Source organism: Natator depressus, chromosome 2 (assembly GCF_965152275.1).
Source record: "Natator depressus isolate rNatDep1 chromosome 2, rNatDep2.hap1, whole genome shotgun sequence".
Classification (NCBI taxonomy): Eukaryota; Metazoa; Chordata; order Testudines; family Cheloniidae; genus Natator; species Natator depressus.
Window position 1 is genome coordinate 51,325,133 of NC_134235.1, and position 21,676 is coordinate 51,346,808.

A 21,676-nucleotide genomic window follows, 5' to 3' on the forward strand; every position below is an offset into this window, starting at 1 on the left:
AGGGGAGGCTGTAAGCAGTGAATACTCAGGTAGGGAATTAGCTGTCAGCTGGCCAGCCCTGCTATTTTACAGCCATTTTTAACTATTCAGTGTCCAGTGTCTAGATATTTTGTTATTTACTGCCTTATACTGGTAGCACCTAGAAGTACATTAAATTGAATGCACCAAGGTTTTTTACTTGACTTTGATAACTCTGTGTGTATTCCTTTAAGAAGGTGCTTAGTTACAGTATAATTACAATGGGATGTGGCAGTTGCTACGGTAACAAGTCTTATGAAGAGCCAAGCAATTAGACATGTAAAAGCTATGGAGAGCATCCATTTGTAAATTTATTTCTGCTGTTGTGCTTCAAAAACACCTCCCCAACCTCCACCCCTGCTTAATGACCACATGTGAAGAATTGTATTCATGACTACAGGAGCACAGTGTGTAAATAGGGAGAGGCTTGCTGACAGCTGATCTGAATTTTTCTCTCCCTCTCTTTTTTAATTATACAACCCCTTTGTAACTAAAAGAAATGGCCACTTAAAGACAGAGAAACCTCCTTTGAGAGGTCTCTCTGTGTGAGGCCTTATTTATTATTTAGCTCTCTGTCATATTTAACACTGCAACACCCTTAGAGGATACAGTTGTATGAAATACACTGCACAGAATCAAGCCTTTCTGCAGGAACCAGAAAATCATCCTAAACAAAGTGAATTCTGTTAAGGTTAATTCCTCTGAAAATGCAACACTCGTTACTAAGGCCAGGTCTACACACAGACCTCTATCAGTACAACTATGTCGCTCAGGGGTGTGAAAAATCCAGACCAGCACAGTTCATATGGATTCATAAACCAGCAAACCTTCCTTCTACTGAAGAGATCACATTAACCCTTTGAATTCCTGCTCCTCTTGAAAAGGAAAAAGAATGTGCATAGCGTCTTTAAAAAATAAAGTCACAAAATATTGCAGGCCTGATTCTCCTGTTATTTACAGGTTTAACACCAGTGTGAAGCCATTCACTTCTGTGGTGTGATGCCTGATTTACACTGGTGAAAGAAAGAAGAGAATAAGACCTTTTACAGGTGGTGCAGTGCCTTAATCCTGAAGTTAGTTCTGTATGTTATTGGCACTGAGTCACATATTGATTTATCTGAAAAGCCTTAAGGATGAAGTATAGAAGAGCTGAAAAGAAATGAGGGACTTTTTTCATAGTCTGCGTTAAGCCTGTGGCGGTAGATAATGCATTAAGTGAAGAGTACATTTGGACACCCCTGTGCATTGCCATAACAAGGGAAATAAAATTAAAGATCTCATTATTCAGATGGCAGGACTGCAAATGTAACTCCTGGCTAAAGTGGGAAGGTACTAATGACAGGATGGGCAAGGAAATGACTCAGTGCTGAGTCAAAAGATGGGGGCGTTTTGTCTCTCAAAACTGAAGATGGGACATAAAGCTAATGCTGTAGATACATAGATATTGTTATTTATACAGAACATAAATTTGCCCTGGTGTAGTAGTTACCTAGGCTTGGAGTCATGAATAGTGGGTGTAAAATGCTACTGTTCTGATTTGGGAGCATTTTATACCCACTTTGTCCTGGGCTAAATGACTACATAAGGTGCAAGGCAACAGCCAATCAGACCTGAATCTGTGTCTAAATACCTTTGAGGATCTGTGCTTTGGTTCTAACCCCAAGCAGCTTAGCTGCCACTAGGGCTCAATCCTGCAGCCACTTATTACAAAGCTTGCTACAGAGGGCAAAGGAGAGAATAAGAATAAATCTACACTACAGAGACTATACCAGCATAGCTACAACGTCCTAGCTATAGCAGCATAATCCCTTAGTGTGGACGCAGCCTACACGGATGGAAGAGGTTTTTCCATTGGTGCAGGAACACCACCTCCACAACAGTAGCTACGCTGATGGAAGCATTCTTCCATTGCCATAGCTCTGTCTACACTGGGGGTTCAGTTGTCACAGCTACCACAGACAGGGGTGTGTTTTTTCATACCCCTGACCAACATAGATATATCATTGCAACTTTTAAGTGTAGACCAAGCCTGAAAGTGAATGTGTGTGAGAGGGGTGAATAGATAAGGGTATGTGAGAGGGAGTAAATGACCGCACATGTGAGGGAGTGAATGAGTGTGTGAGTGCAAGATTGAATGAATGACTGAGGCCTGGTCTACATTTAAAATTTAGGTCAACCTAGCTATGGTGCTTAGGCGCTATGCTGACCTAACCCCAGTGTAAACATAGCTAGGTTGATGAAAGAATGCGTCTGTCGACCTAGCTACCATTGCTAGGGGAGGTGGTGTTCCTACCGAGATGGAAAATCCCCTTCTGTCAGTGTAGGCTGTGTCTATGCCATTATAGTTCCCAGAGTGGCCTAAGTTTGTGAGGGAGGAAGTGGATGTGAGGGAAGGCATGGAAAGCCTGACTAGGTCCCTGTCCCTTACTGCAGGCTGTACTTATAGACACATCAAGCACTAGAAGGTTATTATATTATTTTACTTTATAGCTATCTCCAATTAGCATAATGAGGTAGGCTCCTTTCAGTACAGTTTCAGCAGCATCCCTGCAGTGCCTTTCCTCCAAAACTACATACGAAAGATAGCTGGTTAGCAGCACATTAGGAACACTGAGAAACAACCTCCTCTACCGTAGTGCCACCGAAGGGGCAGATTCTCCAGTGAAATAGTTTCTAGAGTCTAGAATCTACACATTAACCAAAGTTGCACTGAGAGCTCAGACTGATTAGTCTGTGAAGTAAGGAATTGGACTACACTATTATAAAACCTGTAATTTTTTAGAACATATGGCACACAATTGTGCTCCTAATTTGCATTCACAATTATGTAATCCTATTCCTCAGGCAGTGGGATTGAACCCAGGACCTCTGCTTCTAGAAGTATGACATAGCTATTGTGCTCAGAGGTGAAAAATCCACACTCCTGAGCATCACAGCTATGCCAACATAACCTCCAGTATAGGCACAGCTAGGTAGATGGAAGAATGCTTCCATTGATCTAGGTACTGTCACTCAAGGAGGTGAAGTTTCTACAGTGATGGAAAAACCCCTTCTGTCACTGTTGGAAGTGTCTACATTAGGGGGCTATAGCAGCCGTAATGCCTGTAGAGTAGACTTGGCCTGAGCTGACAAACCCAGCTTTGTTAGCCATTGTTGTAAGCAGGTTCATCAACGTGTATATATGGCCCAGCCACCACTAGAAGGGGACAGTGTACGTTACAACCTAAGTGTAGGTTACAATTACGGTAGCTGAGCTCAAGTCAGGTGGAAATTTAGTGTTAAGTGGAAATCTATGTGATCTTGTATTGCTTTCAAGCAGGTAGCTCAGTGGGAGGAGGAGTCCTGGCCTAGCTGTTTGGCTCCCTTTCTGAAAACAGAGGTATATGCCACAAACTGGACCTAGTATGGGGAGGTTGCTACAGAGAACAAGCTTATGTCACCTGCTGTTTTAGATCAGTTCCAGGTCTCAGAGAAGACATACTGGACGGAGTTCCAAAATTAACTGTATTCCTTGGGAGTGCAGCCATGCACTTTTGTCCAGCTCCTGATGGACCGGGTAATCTGTTGGTTCAAACCTGGGGCCTGGATGGTTCTAATAGCTATACTGGTATTAGAGCAGTTTGATTAAGTTAAAAGAACAGGAGTACTTGTGGCACCTTAGAGACTAACAAATTTATTAGAGCATAAGCTTTCGTGAGCTACAGCTCACTTCATCGGATGCATAGAATGGAACATATAGTAAGATATATATATATACATACAGATAAGTTGGAAGTTACCATACAAACTGTGAGAGGCTAATTAGTTAAGATGAGCTATTGAGAAAAAAACTTTTGTAGTGATAATCAAGATGGCCCATTTGATTAAGTTGTCTTCTATGTTCTGGAAACCCTGTTTATTGCTGGAGGCATACATCATGCTCTGGGTGAGACCATGAAGGGACTGGCTATTTTGAGGGGGGGGAACAGACATATGACCAATTCAAGATAACTAGGATCATCACATCCTTCATCTCAACATTTAGGGCCTGATTCACTGCTGTTTTACTCCTACTTTATATCGGTGACCCCACTAAATAAAAGTGGTGATCATCACTTGGAATCTTTAAATAAAGATTGGCTGTCTATTCAGCAGCAAGTTACTGGCCTCAGTAATGTTCATTTATGCAGTAAGGAAGAATGATTGCCTTCACTGCAGAAATTGCAGTGTGAAATTCTATGGTTCATGTTATGTAAGAGGTCAAATATGATGATAGTGGTTCTTTCTGGCCTTAAAATCTATGAAAAACTGGAGCAACAGTGGGGTTGCCAATTCTGGTTGGCTGTATTCCTGGAGGTTTCATCACAGGACATAATATTTAATTGAATATTAATCTTTAATTCCTGGAGACTCCAGGACAATCCTGGAGGATTGGCAACCCTAAGCAATGGTGGTTAATGGCTTCTCCATTGTGTCTTTTTACTAGGATTCCTATATACTCCTCCCAGTTCTGCCACTGATTTGCTGTGTGATGTTGGGTAAATTATTTATATTTTCTGTGTCTCAGTTTACCCAACTGAAAAATGTATGTACCACGATTTAGCCATCTATAAGAGTGTAGTGAAAGTTACATAATGTTTAGAAAGCATGTGGAGATCGTTGGATTATTATTATGTGTTAAATGTACAGCATTTCAAGTTTTGAAATAATCTCATTTGACAATGTAACTGAAACAGACTGGGCACATGATCTCATTTTGTTTCTGTTACCAATTTCCAACTGTGCAAACATGTTTCATTATAGGTAAGGCTACGATTTAGTCACAGGTATTTTTAGGAAAAGTAATGGGCAGGTCACGGGCAATGAACAAAACTTCACAGCCCATGACTTGTCCATGACTTATACTAAAAATAACTGTGATTAACTCTTGGGCGGGGGGGGCATTGGAGTGGCATGGGGGGGGGCTGCTGCTGCTGTGGGGAGCACCCAGGACCAGCAGCACCAGCTGCCTGAGCCAACAGACTGCGGCTGTTCCAGCTGGCCGGGGATTGCTGCCTGGGGCTGCAGACTATGGCTGCTCTGGCCGGCTGGCCAGGAACTGATGCCTGGGGCCGCAGGAACACTGGCTCGTGTGGCTGTCCCGGAGGCCACCTGAGCAGCTGGCCCCAGAGCTAGCTGCTTGGGTGGCCCTGGGGTCAGCCATACTGGGCCCTGCAGAAGTCACTGAGGTCACGGAATCCATGACTTCCGCAACCTCCGTGACAGACACGGAGCCCTAATTATAAGTCGTGTGATTCTTGAATGGATATTCCTGGGGCCGGTTTTGTTCAACATCTTTGTTAATGATCTGGATGATGGGATGGATGGCACCCTCAGCAAGTTCGCAGATGATACTAAGCTGGGAGGAGAGGTAGATATGCTGGAGGGTAGGGATAGGGTCCAGGGTGACCTGGACAAATTGGAGGATTGGGCCAAAATAAATCTGTTGGGGTTCAACAAGGACAAGTGCAGAGTCCTGCACTTAGGAAGGAAGAATCCCATCCCATGTGGTGGCTGTCCTGTAGTACTTAACTAAAAACCCTTAGCTCAGTTCACCACTACTGATCGTTATGTAGTCACCGACAGCTGTACAAAGTGGGAGTAAAATGCTACTGCAGATGGGAGTGGAGAGTTCTAAATTGACAGCATTTTACACTCAGAGGGCCAGACTGTCTCCTGTAGCTAAGCTCCATTAAGCCGGGTGTCATGAAGCCTGTTATTCAACGGGAGTTTTGTTTGAGTAAGAATTTCAGGATTTGGCTCACTATTAATAATAAGTATATAGTTACTTTAGGACAACTGCTGTGTAATGCTTAGAGAAAACTTCAGAATGATAATGTCCAAACCAGTGAGGAGCAGATAGAACTTCCAAAAGCCTTGCAATATTATTTCCAATAATCCTTGACAATACTAGTGGTATTCTGTATGTGCTGTACAAGTGACAAACACCTCGCAGAAGCCCCCCAAATCTTTCAGAGTCCAGGTGATTAGAGGTGTCAGGTATCTTTTCAAAAGTGTCTAAGTGATTTAGGAGCCTAACTCCCATTTTCAAAAGTGCCTAAGAGCCAAATATTCAACGGTATTTAGGTGCCTAAAGATGCAAACTGGCACCTAGTGGGATTTTCAAAAGTGCCTCAGTGCTTAACTCCCATTGAGTTGCACCACTTTGACTATACTGGGATAGTGAAAATAGTGCACCCTTTGTGTGTAGACAAGTCCTTTCTGAAAATGAGACTTTGGCTTCTAAATCCCTTAGATGCTCTTATCTGTATTCTATGATGCACATCTGAGTTAGGAGAAACTTATTTCAAAACAAAGGTCCAAGACCCAGATCCACAAAAGGACTTAGGCGTTGCAATGCTAAGCATCACAAGTGCCAACTTTTAGGTGCCTAGAGAATCACAGGAACAACCAGTGATTGGCAAGACCTGCATTAGGTACTTAGGCTATACAATGAATGGAGCGAGATAGTTGCCATAGATTAGAACCACTGGATTTTTTTTTTTTTTGGCTCAGCACCAAGATTCCTGAAAAATGTTTTCTAATTAAATAACTAGGGTTGCTTCTGGGCCAAATGACTATTTAAGTATTTTGTCAAGCTGTCCTGCAGCGACTCAAGAGCATGAGTACCAGCCTTAGGTCAGACTGTTAAGAACCAGGGCACAATCCCCAAATTGGTTGTGAGTTCTGGTTCTGAGTTAGATTTCACCAACCAGTTTTCAAGTGTAAACTCCTCACGCACCATAACAGCCTGAACACAGAGTCATAGACATGAGTCCCCTTCCTGCTCTTGTCACCTAGACAAGCCTGCCTCTGTGACAGATGGTCCCTTGCACCACGAATCACAGAAATATTCAGGTTACTCCCAGTCCAAAAGGACCAGTCACTTAACCCAGGTCAATTGCACCTTAGATCTCAAACCAAAGACAATGCTTGTAGAGACCCCTATAATAAACTATATTGTTCTATTCATAGGAAAAGGAAATAAGTGTTAGTTACAAGGTTAAAGCCAGTAAACATACATACACAAATGAATTACAATCTTTAATTTCAACATTATAGGTTTTTTAATAAGCTCTATATGTCCTTTAGGGCTAATCCAGGCTCAGCACTGGGTTCTCTTGCCTATGCCTAGAAAACCTTGCCCCTCAAAGTCCAAACAACATAGAGGTCCACTTTCTTCTCATTAGGGGTTTTTATTCCCTTCCCCCTGGCACTTTGAGCTGCAAATCAGCTGATGGGATGAATTCACGTGCAAGGCTCATCTTCATGGAGGGGAAGAGTAAACAACATTTTTCTTCTTTACTATTCTTCTCTATCTGGTGCTGATGGGCCTTCCTTGTCGGGCAGGACATAACACCTTCTGTTGGAGACCAGCATTTCACACTAGTTCATGTCTCTCTCTTGTCTGGTGATTTACACAGTTACAGAAGCTTGCAATGCAAACCCTCAAATATTACCTTACAATATGGGATACAGATGTTATCAGTGAAATTAATGCACACAACTCACTGGCATTCACATCTAAACACTAAACAATTCTTATAATTCTTATACTTATTTTAATAGTACTAACACACAGGTGAGCCAGTCTGATCTCAGCTATATATTTGTCAGTACTCAACTGAGACTGGTAAAATGACTAGGGCTGCTTCTGGCAGGGGTGAAAGTTACATTCAACACTTACTGGTACAGGGGCTGGGTCTGGGCCCGGGAAGGGGCAGGGCCTCAGGCAGAAGGGGCGGGGCTGGGGGGTCAGCCTCCCCCAGCCAGCCCATCTGCACTGCCTGGCCCGCGCTGCCCGGGGCGCCAGTGGCAATTTAAAGGGCCCGGGGCTCTGGCTGCTGCCGCAGTAGCAGCAGCGGTGGCCGGAGCCCCGAGCCCTTTTAAATTGAGGCCCCAGGGCAGCTGCTCCCTTTGCCGCCCCACCCCCACCCCGTCGGTGGCCCAGGGGGGTGTGAAAGGGGCAGGAACGTTAAAGCGCTGTCACGGCAGTGCTTTAATGTCAGTTGAGTACAGACTGGTACCGGTGGCCACTTTTTACCGGTATGCCTTACCGGCCCGTACCAGCTTACTTTCACCCCTGGCTTCTGGGCCCAATGACTATTTAAGATTTATCCACAGTAGAACAGTCACTGGGCTTGAGAAAGGTGGGAGACTCAGGGACCAGCCCCTGTTTCAATCACTCACTCATTATTTGGCCACAGCAGAACAGCTTCAACAGGAGAGATTGAGGGAATCCTGCATCAGACTATCCCATACTTCAGTGGTTAGAGCACACTTTCCCGCTTTTGGCAGTTCTCTAACCATAGGGCTAAAAGTGATAACGTGCGCACCACCACCTCCTCCAGCAGCTAGATTTTGAATGGAACCTGACCTGGTAGATGGCCTCCGCTCAAACGAGTTAGGTGGATGAACACCTATCTTCCCTCAGTTCACAAATTGTTCTGGGATCTAGGTATCTGGATGCCTAGGGGAAGGCAGCACTGCACATGCTCAGAGGCAGAAACTTAGGCATCTAGGGAACTTTTACCCTGAAAACTTAGGTGTCGAATGAGCCTACAAGGTTTAGCAAGAGTTTTGTGGATCACAGTGGAGCCTAAAACTGGGATATATGCACAAAAACCCAAGGGTTCATTTTTGTTAAATGAAAATTAAATTTTACACTTATGAACCCGCAACAAAACACAAATGACTCAGCTTGGAAAGGGCCCAGTCCTGGCCAGAACAGAGCATTCTCAGCTTCCACAGATAAGAAGATAGCCAGTACGGATTTCGGATAATTATTATATTTACAGTAGAACCTCAGAGTTATGAACACCAGTTACGAACTGACCAGTTAACCACACATCTCATTTGGAACTGGAAGTACGTAATCAGGCAGCAGCAAAGACCAAAAGAAAAACAAAAAGGCAAATAGGGTACAGTACTGTGTTTAAACATAACCTACTACAAAAAACAAAGGGAAAGCAGCATTTTTCTTCTGCAGAGTAAAGTTTCAAAGCTGTATTATGTCAATGTTCAGTTGTAAACTTTTGAAAAAACAACCATAATGCTTTGTTGAGAGTTACAGACATTTCAGAGTTACGAACAACCTACATTCCCGAGGTGTTCATAGTTCTGAGGGTCTACTGTATATCTTATAAATGAAAAAAGTAATTGACTCAAAACAATCTGTGTATATAACTAATCACGTTCCCTTTGTCCTCTCTTCCATTTTTCTTCCTACTGTTTGTTACACTCACCCACTTGTGTCTTGTCTTATAGATTGTAAGACCTTCAGAGCAGAAATTGTCTTTTACTCTGAGATTGAACAGTAATGTCTTTTACTATGTATTTGCAGAGCCCAGTCACGGCTGGAGCCTTTAGGCACTACTGTAATACTGTATAACTATCATAATAAAAATAGAATTAGTGGGAGTTGAGAACGCTCAGCACTTAGCAGAGCACCTTGCAGCATTAGGCTGCAAATGAAAACAGAATATGCTACCTTGCATGAAAGCAATGCTGAGGGTTTTCAGTGCTTCTTCTCCAGAAGAAGAATACAGAAGTGAGGCGCATGTGGGGATCTGAATATAAATACGTTGAACACAGAGGTGCAACAGACTTTAAGATGGTCTAACAGATATAGGTATCAGTATCAGCCATGAACATTATAAATACTGTTCTCAGTCAATGGTTACAGAAAGACTGCGGCTGAACGCTTGGTGACAAAAGAATGAAGAGGCACAATACATTCAATCCGAAGTGAACAAAAGGAAAAAGGAATCCAGGCAGACAAAAAGGTCCAAGGTCAGTATTATTCATGGGACAGAAAGGCTGTTGTGGTTATGTTCTTCCTTTTAATAACTGGGTTGCAATAACTGGATGAAAAAGAAAGTACGCATTCAGAGAGAATCATCCTCTGCATACCTGTGAAGAAAAACAAAACAGAATGTTGAGATAGTTTAAGTGTATTTGGGGGACTCATTTGTAACCATTTGTAGTTAAGAGGCTAGATTCGGTCAAATTGGCACTAGGAGGTGTACATTAAAACTATCAATCAACTCCAACAATACCCTTGCATGGAACAGGGCATTCCTCTCTGGTGAGAGCAAGGAGCCTGTCAGCAGTGTTCTTCGTTGGGGGTCATCAGAGCAGGGCAGGGCAGCTTTCATTTGTACCAGAGACTCATAGGAGCTTTGGAAGTGGGAGTGTCGGGGGAGGAACTAAATCAATGAACTCCCTAACTGCCCTGGAAATGCCTCTGTCCTAGTCATCACACCCATTCTGGGGGATATACTGGCTCCTATGCCTCTCTAACCCCTAAGAAGAACTGAGATTGTGATTGCTTTGCACCACTGCAACCCTGACACTCTGCTATTGGGGCTTGTGCTAGTCGTGTAAGTGCTGCATAATGGTGGAGTGAATTGAGCCCAAGGGATTTAATTCTCTACACTGCTCATATTCTTACCTTCTGAGAACTGATCAGTCATAAATCATCAGCTGCTCATGGGAGATGGGGAAAAGCGTAAGATTTCAAGTGCTGTATTTTAAAATATAGTTCTCTCTCAATTATTTATGTCTTTTAATATCAGAGATGTATCAATTTCAAATACGTATCTGTGTTCAATTTTGTGTTCAATCACTACTATAATCAAAAAACATTACTGTGAGATATGTAGACTCATCTCACTGCACAGGGTGTTACATGCCTAGCTAAACTGATTCCTGCGCACCAAGATGAGAATATACCCATTACCTTGTTTTATCTGCTTGCTATATTGTTATGGCATCTTCACAATCACTTCGTTCTGAAGCCGTGTATATGCTAGAATGCAAACAAATAGTCCTCTAACAGAAGCTGTCCCAGATTTCATAGAATACCTGAGGTTTACGTTGTTTTTCCTCATTGTCTAGGCATCCTAAATTGGTACCTCACAGCCCTCTATTGTGATCCTCTTTGGCATGTGACAGTGTGCCAAATGTTCATGACAATTTGGGTATTCACAAAGCCCCACACTGTGTCTGCCGGACACTCATTTTGTGCAAACACTGCTCTTTTTGATCAAACAAAGCCATAGATAGCAGGATCAGGGGAACAGAAGGGAGTGGGGGAAGAAGTGTATCCATCAATCTAATATTCTTTATTGAGATACTCTCTTAAAATGCTTTGCTTTTATGGCAGACTCCACAATTATAATTTTTCAGCATTTAAAGTTATTTTAGGAGAAAAAGCTCAGACTATATATACGATGTTTCAGGTTCAACCAGTGCCCTGTTTTTTAAACTATTAGTTCTCTTTAATTGTTGTATGCAGTGTTGTTGTAGCCATGTCATTCCCAGGACATTAGAGACAAGGTGGGTGAGGTAATATCTATTATTGGACCAAGTTCGGTCTACTTAGCTGTGACACACCGAGTACCTTTCCCAGACCTGAGGAAAACCTCTGTATAGCTCAAAAGCTTGTCTCTCTCACCAACAGAAGCTGGTTCAATAAAAGATATTACCTCAGTCGCCTTGTCTCTCTCATTCTCTTTAATGCAGCAACAGTACTTTTGAACTGATGGTCTGCTAAGTGCACTGGGTTGCTTTAGCTGTTGGCAACTTTCAAGGGAACACCCCTGAGGCTAAAATAAGAATATAATTTAGTTTCAGTAACACAGTGCAAGTTGTAAATATGCCTATTGTTTACAAGCAAAAATATAATAGAAAAAACAAATAGCCTGAGCAGTCACAACAGGGTATAGACATATCATGAATTAGTGTTACGATTATTCAGTTCTTAACTGCCTGCCATAGGCTTCTTTAAACCAGCTTGTGTAAAGTGATTACTGTATCAATTCTGTGAATAAATAAAACATCAAGTTGCAATTATTAAGCAACTTTTATTCCAGGGTCCAGAAGCATTTTACAGAAGGTAGGTTTTAGAGTAGCAGCTGTGTTAGTCTGTATCTGCAAAAAGAACACATTTGTTAGTCTCTAAGGTGCCAAAAGTACTCCTTTTCTTTTATTTATTAGACCATAAGCTTTCGTGGGCTACAGCCCACTTTATCGGATACATAGAATGGAACATATAGTAAAAAGAAATATATATACATACAGATAAGTTGGAAGTTGCCAGACCAACGGTGAGAGGCTAATTAGTTAAGATGAGCTATTATCAGCAGGAGAAAAAAAATTTGCAGTGATAACCAAGATGGCCCATTTAGACAGTTGACAAGAAAGTATTTACAGAAGGTAGTGAGTACTGTTAGCTCCAGACACAATGGTGATTGATTAATATGTAAAGATCTGAATAAACAAACAAATATTTATGTATAGGAAACTGAGGCACAGTATGAAATAGCATAATAGTTACCATGGAAAAGAGTGCAGTGTAAAAATCCCAGCTACACTGATTGCGGTGTATGAACTTCAGGCCCAATTCTGCAAAACACCTATGCATCTAAATACTTTAGGCATATGAGTGTCTCATTTTAAATAATTCAGATTGCTCATGTGTGTAAAGTTATTCAGTGGTTGCAGCACTGGATTTGGAAATAGAGAGATACCAGTCATTATGTGGTATAATTTATAAATGCCTAGACGCTCAGATTAGGTTAGACCTGTTTTGCAAAATTTTACTGGTGCACTCACCCAGGAAAAGTAATCTTTATTTGAAGAGTAAATGAAATATCTTTACTTTTACCATTACGATCATCATCATAAAGGTAGAGAGAATGCTCTAGCTTCTCATGACTTTATCACAAGTCTCAAGATATTTGGCATTTTATGGCATCTTAAAGACCCAGCTCCTGGAGCCATTTGAGGATGATGTGATAATTTTGCCTTTCCTTTCAAAAAGGACATTGCCAGCCCGCTGGGTTTCAGAGAAAAAGCTTGAAAACAGGAATCCCAAAGACACATAAACCAGCAGGCAAGTATAAAGAACCCCCTGGTTATTATTTTTAAATAGACTACTTTCTAAAGTGACGCTTGCGATTTCGTGGGGCCTGATCCATGATGTCTGAACGCCTGGTAGCTGAGGGGGCCGCTCGTGTCCGGGCTGGTACGTTTCCAGGACAGCTTTCCAAGACGCCGGATGGGGCGCCGCCGGGGCTGCCAATCACTCTGCCTCTCTCCCAGCACCTGCCCGGCTTGAGCGGAGAATCCCAGAGGCGGAGCAGCGCGGGGCTCACGGCTCTGCCCCCGCGCAGCGCCCCTGCCCCCCCAGCCAGGGGCGCCGCCCCTCACCTGCTAGCACCTTGCAGCTGCCCCAGCCGCAGGGCAGCTCCGGTCAGGTGGCTGGCGGCGGGCTGACGTGGCTGGGAGCCCGCCCTATATGAAGCCCAGGCGGCGCTCGCGCTGCCGAGCCTGACGCCGGGGGGTGGTGACTGAGCCGGGGCTGCACGGGAGCAAGGCGGCGGCGGGCTGTTTCCGGAGGGCGCTGGCTGCGAGCATGGACCCCAGCAGCGAGCAAGGTACGGGGGGCTTTCCCGGCCGGGCGCCCGCTGTCTGCCCCGGCCCCGCGGGGAGGGGAGCCGCTGGGGGCGGCGGTGCCTGGGGCTGCTGGCGGGGCGGGGCTGCCCGTTCGCCGGCCCCCGGAGCAGCGGGACAGGGGAGAGAGGAGCAGCCTGACTGCAGCCCCCCGGCCCCTGCGCTTCCCCAGCCCCAGAACCCTCCCGCCTCTGGGCGCGGCGGGCGTGGCCGCGGCAGCCCCTCCCCTGGCGCCGCAGGGCACGGCCCGCGCTCGGGGGCCCTGCGCTGTGTCCTCCCCCTGCCCTGTCCCTAGCGGCATCCGGGAGCATGGCGATAAGCGGCCGCTGGGCAGCGCTGCTTGTTTGCATAGTGATTAGCTGCGCGCGCCCTCTGGGAGCCGTGGCAGCTGCTGTAACTCCGGCGGTGGCTGGGGGCGGAGGAGTGAGGAGAGGGCGTGGAGGTAGCTGGCCCTGCCTGGGGAGACTGAAAGACCTAAACTCCCCATAGCTTGGCTTCCTCTCGATCTCCCCTACTGGGACCTAGGCACCTCCCAGCCCTGCTCCTACTGTGCCCCTCTGCACTAGCCTAAGACGTGTCTCATCTCCCCCCACTCCCTTACTCCTGCGTGCCAGGCGTAACACCAAGCACGCAACCTGCTGAGATGCTGAACTCTCACTACTCCCATTTGCTCTTGTGGGTGATCAGCACCTCTGAAAATCAGGCCTGAGGTGGACCCAGCTACTTGGTTTAACTGCCCAGTGGTCCCCGTTAAAGACTTTGTACGCTTTAAAAAAAAAAAATCCGCATTCTTCTTAACCATGGTTTCAGAGTAGCAGCTGTGTTAGTCTGTATTCGCAAAAAGAAAAGGAGTACTTGTGGCCCCTTAGAGACTAACCAATTTATTTGAGCATAAGCTTTCGTGAGCTACAGCTCACTTCATTGGATGCAACTTAACCATGATGTCTTCTCTACTAGAATGTTGAGATTCTATTTATGCCATGTAGTTGTAGCCCTGTTGTCCCCAGGATACTAAAGAGAGGAACTTGTGTCTCACCTACAGAGGTTGGTCCAATAAAATATATTGCCTCACCCAACGTATCTCTTTAGGAGTCTACTTACTGAGGGTTGCAGCCTTCCTCCTATCCCTATTCCTTGCAGGTCAGACGGCTTACATTTCTAAGATAAAAGGTGTCTGGCGTTGGCCCCTTACATAGGGTGAATGTAGCTGATTCTAAAGGGAATGATTTTGCTGCATGAATGCAGCTTTTAGTGGAATGTTCTAAGGTCAGATTCATGTACGTACCTTGAGACTGCTTCTCTGTACAAACACAGGACTGGCATTTGAGCTAAGGCATGATCTCTGCTTTGCACCAGAGAATAAAATCCAATCTTGAGTATGACTCTAGTTTCTGCCTTCTGTACACATACAAGATAGAATGGAATTACTCTGATTTAGCCTCTGAGATGTTGGGTAATCTTCTAAAATAGCTTATACATTCATATTTAATAACTATACTAGGCTCAGGTGAATGTCTTAAAACACAGGCTAAGCATTTATATCCTATATTTCTAATGTGCTCAGAACTCTGGATATCTTATGACAGTATAGTAAACATGGATTGAAAACCAAACCCAACAAAACACCTTCATTATAGGAATCTGGATGGGGGATAGGGATTACGGTAATTCTGTAAACGCGGTAGTGGAACAGTTCCAGTAAAATATTCTAATCGGCCAAATCTTCTCTGGTAGAAGTAAACATCCAGTATTCCTGTAGCATGAAAGAGCTGCTTTCCTACAATAAATCCAAGGCTTAAAACCACCAAAAACTATTAGCGGGAGAACTGAACCCACTAGTTACAAATATGACTTTATAGTGTGGAGTGGATATTGGTAAGGTAGGGGGCAATGCTCTAATGAAGAAACCAAACCCTACTGCCAAATCCACCTGGAAGGAAAAAAAAAAAAGTTGGGTGCTGGGATTTATTCCTTGAGCAGGAGTGCTAGGATAGTAGTTGTCAAATTCCTCACCAATAGACTGGAGAAGCTTTGTTTCTTCTCCCTTGCAGTAGAGGTACATGGCTGTGGGAGGGGAACAGATAGTGAGGATGCTGAGTAAGTGGACTTTTTTTTTTTTTTTTTTCTTTTCAAATTGGTCTTCCTTAATACTAGTGCTCACAACTTTGCCTAACAGCAGGGAATTTGTATGATGTCCATTGTGCTGCAGCCCACAGGCTTCTGAATTGCTATAGCAGAGGCACTGCAGCTGTTTGTAGACCTTGGAAGGCAAAAATTCATGGGCTTGGATTTCCTTTATACATGGAAGGCTCTTTCTAGCTTTTACAGCATCACGGCTCTCTTCCTGCCTTTATAGTTAACTGAAGCTCCTCTCTCGAGATTAATCATGAGACTAAGGGAAAAAGTGAGTTGAATCTTGCACCTTAAGGTTGGTGGTTATCGTTGGGCCAATCTGTGACATGACCTGTTGCTCTAAAATGCTTTCAGGATATTTTACACAGTAGCTTTACATAGCAACGTGCTGCATTATGCACCACTGATGTCTGCTGGGTGGAATAAATTAGACCTACTGTATTTCTATAAACAGCTTCTTACACTGCCTGAGCCATTGGTGCTGCTCCTTACCTGGTCAAGCTTGATATTTGGATCCAAGTGCCCTCATTTTGTATCTTCATGACACATGTTCAAAGTCACAATGGGCTAAATGGTAAATGGCTTGTCTTGGTGTAAACAATAGACTGGCATGCCTCCAACTTGGACTTTATCTAGCTTTGGCCATAACGCCTTTTGATCAGAGGCAGTGCACTTTAGTTAACTCGCATGGCAATGCAGTTGGCCTGATTAGACTAAACAAGTGCATTAGTCTGTTAACCACTTTTTTTAGTAGACGTGTACTGCATTAGCTGATAATATAACTTTAAAAAGACAGCTGTGAACTTCTCTGCATGTGCACAACAGAAGGAAAGCCTTGCCTGGTAAAATAATTAATGCAGAGGAAAAAAAATTTAGTGAAAGTACTGAAGTAAACCTTTCCGTTGTACCTAAGTCCCATAGTAAATATTTGTGCTCCTAAGTCACTTTGGTAAAATTTAGTGCAGCAGGATTTATGTGGCACCTTCAAATATTGTCAAGTACGGAGGACATGATCCATTATGCCTTGAGATTGAGGTCTCAACTTGGTGTTTTACTCTGCAATGTAATTGTAGACTTGTATGTCAAATTTTAGTTTTAACTTTATGTGGAATGTTATTAAAAAAAAAAAAGTGGATGGAACTTACGCGTTGCCAGGGCACCTCCACTGAACTCATGTGAGGGTCTACTAAGGAAAACGTGTAGCTTTTACACTTAACTAATCTGGTCAGATAAATTATCTCCGTAAGACTCAAAGTGCAATATTTAACAACTTGCATCAAAGTATATTTAATTGAAAGAATTACTGTAGGGTAGACTTTATTCCAAAGCAGCTATTCCCTGAAAGTAATAGCTCTGCATTGAAACAACATGGAATCTGCAACAAAAGATTGACAAGACTTGTAGAGTGAAATACTTGCCTCTTCCAGAAGCCACTGTCTCACTACTGTCCACTTCAGGAACTTCAAGAGAATGTTTCTCTGAATTCCCACTTCTGATCTCCTTGTACAAAATGAGAATATACCCAATTATAAAGTCAACTACTCTGAAATAACAGGACTCCTGTGTAGTGAAGAAAAACCTAGTTAAATCAGTTTAAAAAGAAGGCATGCAAGAAACTAGTCTAAAGAAATATAGCTGTAAGAAAACTCTAGTACAGGAGACATGGGATTCTTGTTCCACATTTGATAGGCCTGCACTCACCAATGACTTACCACTACAGCGGCCTGTCGTCTTGAGGACTCATCTAATTAGCTAACTGGGTGTCTCTTTGGATTGTAAACTTGGCTGACAATACTAATCTTGTGTTTCTTACCAACAGAAGTTGGTCCAATAAAAGATATTACCTCACCCACCTTGTCTCTCTAATATTCTGGGACTGACATGACCACAACAACAATATTAGCCTAGTCAGCCAAACAAACTCTTGCTTAAGAAAGCATAGTGTCAGTAAGCTGTATCTCATTGACGCTTGGTGGCTGCTGTAAACTCAAAAGGAATATGGGGAGAGGAGGGTGAGAAGGCAACCCAGAGGTAGTACAGATAACTCGTAACCAGCTCAGCAATAGCCAGAATGCTGAAAAGATCAACTTTGTTTAAAACTAGCAAAAGTTGGACTCTTCTTGCTTTCTGTCTCTTTTCTGGGTGGTGTGGAAGGAAAACCTCATTTAGATGCTCTATATAAGATTATGGCTACAGTCTAGGAGATGTCTATGCCATGAGCAAGATAATTGAAATAAGTTTGTTGGTCTAACAGTGAGGTTTGTGAATGAATTGTGATGCATACAGAGTGATAATAGTGAAACTGCCATGTAACCCATGTTTCCACTTAGTAGATGTCAATGCAGGGTAGCAACCTTGTAACAATTAAGTTGACAGCTGCATTCTCACCCTGTCAAAGTGAAAAGAATCTTGGATGGCTTAATAGCTGTTCCTGAATTTTTGTACTCAACTATAGAATATGTTAAATATGAAATTAATTGTAAATAGTTTGGTTACTCAAAACAGTAAACTTTAAAAATACACTGGTAAATGCATCTCAAAACAAACAAATTAAAATAATACACGGAAATGAAGAACTTCATAAACTTAGCAATTAATACCATAAACTGGGTTTCTTCACACTTGTGCAATAGAAAGACTTGTGTAATGCTGGCTAGAGACTAGTTCTTTGATTGGAAACCCTGCAAGAGAGCCTTTAGTTTAAAACTGTTAGCACTAGAAGTTTTACTTTATAGAACAAAAAAGCAATTTACTAAAACTAGTGGATGTCACAGCATTCATTTAAAATGCTACTTAATGCTTATTCTTTGTTAGTGTTATTTATCCCAGATGCTCTTTCACTACAAACTAATGCTGATAAATCATGCAGTCTTTTGCTTTGTGGTGCTTGTAGTCCCTGAGAAGTAGGGTCTTCACAGGTAAATAGACACTAACTTTCTCAGAAACCTGCCTTGGTTACATACTGACAGTTTCCCACCCTTAAAGGCCAACTACTTGGGGCTAGTCTACACTAGAATTGCTACAGAGCTCTCCTATGGGCATAATAAAACCACCTCGAGAGGCGGTAGCTATGTTGGTGGGAGAAGCTGTTCCACTGACCTAGCACTGTCCACATTGGTACTTAGATTGGTGTAACTTATGTCATTTAGGAGGATGGCTTATTCACACCCCTGAGCAACATAAGTTATATTGACATAAGTGGTAGTGTATACAAAACCAGAGGTCATTGCATACTGTCAGCATTCCCACACCTTCCTCAAAAACCTAAGCTTAGAGTTTAGTCTGAACAGCTTTTAAATAGCCTATTACACAAAATACCTGAAGCCGTGTGGTTGTGTATCCTTTTCAGCAGTAGAAAACATTGTACCAGCATTTCCAGCTTCTGCACAGTATGGTAGCAAGAGACATCTGAGCCCTGTCTATGTTGGCACTGACACCTTTGCCAGCACTAGTGCAGCTCACCATTGCTCAGAAAGCTGGCGCAACTTCAGTGCAGATGCGACCTATCGGTATGATCAGATCAGAAATGGCTTAACCTTGAATGCTTAGTGACCACATGCAGCAAAAAAGTCTCCATGACTTACCAAGACTAATCTGTGTTTGGTTTTTGTTCTTGTTTTTTGTTTGTTTTGTAGAACTGTATTCTGCTCAAACTTCACAATTTGGTGCTGGTTTCTTTTACCTACACTTCAGCAATTTTCCACTTCTAGACCTGGAGAAGAATGATAGCATGTAAGCTTTTCACTCCAGTAGTCAAGAGGATTTTGAAGTGTTCTGGGACTTGTGGTACACTGAGCTCCTCTGTTCTATTCACATTGTTATACACGCCCAATATAAGCATCTCTTTCTAGAACTAGCAGTCTGTATTAAGTCTGTTACATCAGAATCCATTATATCAACCCCAGTGTGGAGGGAACTGCTGCTAGCAATACTGGGAACTTTCCTCACGTTGACTCTCTAAGCACTAATGTTGCATGTCTAACGTCGTAGCTAACATGAATGGTGGGGAAAGGAAACAAATGTGCTTTAAAATCAGGAGCGACAAGCATAACTTCACCAGGCAAATAGGCCACCCGTATGACTAAGAAAGTAAAACTGAAGAGAGAATTTAGCTATACCAAAAAAGTCCCATTTTACTGTGGCCAGAGCAGATCGGTCCTTGAACCTCACTAGGTTGAACTTTGGCCAACTAGTCAGTCCATACAAGACCCATCAAATTCTGCCCTGGTGAATATGGTACGTTTGTCAACTTGTATCAGTTCTTGTCAAGCTTGTTTGAAAAAATCAGATTTGCATTCAAAATTAATCTACACACTTCAAAACTACTTTCTTCACAAAACTTTATCTCTAAAGTTGCACATGGCTAGACAAATGGGAAATGAACAGTTAAGGGATCATCCAGTTCTCACTGTCAATAACTCTTCAGTATCCTGTCATCCAACTTACCTTTTCTGTAGGTTTTTGTTGTTTGTCAGCTTCACCTCTGCACATCTACTAGATGAATAGAAATTGGCTTTTTATTCCTATGTTATAAGGCCAGAAGGGACTACTGATCTAGTCTGACTCCTGCATCACCCTGACCATAGGATTTCACTGAATTAAATTCCATTAGAACTAGAGCATGTTTTAGAAAAACATCCAATCTTGATTTAAAAATAGGATTTTTATGGTGTCCAAGTCACTTGTTTTGATCTCCTGTATATTGTGGCAAAACTTAGTGGTAAACTGTTTGGGTGGGCAGTGTAAATCAGAGGGTGATAGTGAGAAAAGGATTTCTAACTGGAGACAGGTTGGGTCCTGGAAGGCTAACTGGAAATGGCCAGACACTCGAATGCTTGTGGGGAGAGGTGGGTGGAAGGCTGAGGAGCAAGATGTCTCTCTCTCTGGCTCTTCCAGCCTTTTTTAGACCCTCATTCCCCCGACAGCTTCATTGCCTGCGTGCCTCAGGTACTCAGAGCTTCCCCAAGTACCAGCAAGATAGTTGATATGAATCTTATCAGTTTCACAGCTGCCCATAGCACTCTGAGCAGCTTTGGTGAAACAGAATAATTCTGAACTTCAGTCTGCTGCTTAGCAAAGTGAGTAGCAGCTGAGATGTGTCATTTGTCTCTAGACTTGGAAGGGTGCCATTCCATTGACAAATACTTTGTACTTTCAGCAAAGGGAAGGGCTAAATTGTCTCTAAATGAGGATTACATTTTCCAGGAAAACTTCCTATCTTATCTCTGTTGTAAATGCTACCCCTAGCTATTTTTTAGTGTTGCTCCTATTAGGCCTGATCTACACTTATGCTATAGATTATTTTAATTCTACTTGTAAGGGGTATGTTTTTTTTTTTAAACTATCAGTTAGGCTAGTGAGAGCCTTAATGTAGATCAAGTTATGCTGGTATAAAGTTCTCTGTACTGATATAGATTATTTTGCTTTGCTTTGCCAGGCTAAGCTATATCAGTATATGCATTCTTATACCCATACAACTGCATCTATGCTGGGGGAATTTTTTCTCCATGGGCCAGATTCTTTCCTGTGGCAGAGCATTGCTCTGCCTAGGAAATGTGGGGAGGTCTGTGTCAGGGAGTTGAGTGAGCCTTCCTGACTTGCACCAGTCTCTGAGATTGAAGAAGCCTCTTGGCTGTTCTAAATTCCACCATTGCTACGAGTGCTCTGTTGGTATCCAGAGCTCTGTCATGCTTTCTCCCAATCGCTTGCATTTCTGACACCAGGGTGTGGGGCAGCTGGTGTAGGAGCCACTTCTGCCTGTTTATGATGGTAGAAAGCGCTCCTATGCCAACACAAAGGGATCTTGGAGAATCTACCTTCATCATAGCAATGTACAAAGGTGTTGGCCTGTTTGGCCTATGTACTATCTATAATTCTGTAAAGTATTTTGGGATTTGAGATAAAAATGACATATTTGTCTGAAAGGATACAATTAGTGTGCAAGATGGAAACAAAACAAAAGTTAGTGTTTCCATGGCAGCAGAACAGTGTAGGAACTTTACCTGAATGCTAAGGATTCCTGAACTAACTTACAGAAAATCTTATTGTA

The 21,676-nt window shown here is 43.0% G+C and overlaps 1 protein-coding gene across 1 annotated transcript in view; it reads left to right on the forward strand.

The window, feature by feature from the left end:
• Nucleotides 1-13,237: 13,237 nt before the first annotated feature.
• TPD52 (tumor protein D52) overlaps nucleotides 13,238-21,676 on the forward strand; it is a 188,323-nt gene continuing 179,884 nt past the window's right edge. The window contains exon 1 of the mRNA XM_074944198.1: nucleotides 13,238-13,478. Within this exon, the coding sequence (XP_074800299.1) occupies nucleotides 13,457-13,478 (22 nt within the window). The 5' untranslated portion in view covers nucleotides 13,238-13,456. The remainder of the gene's footprint in view (nucleotides 13,479-21,676) is intronic.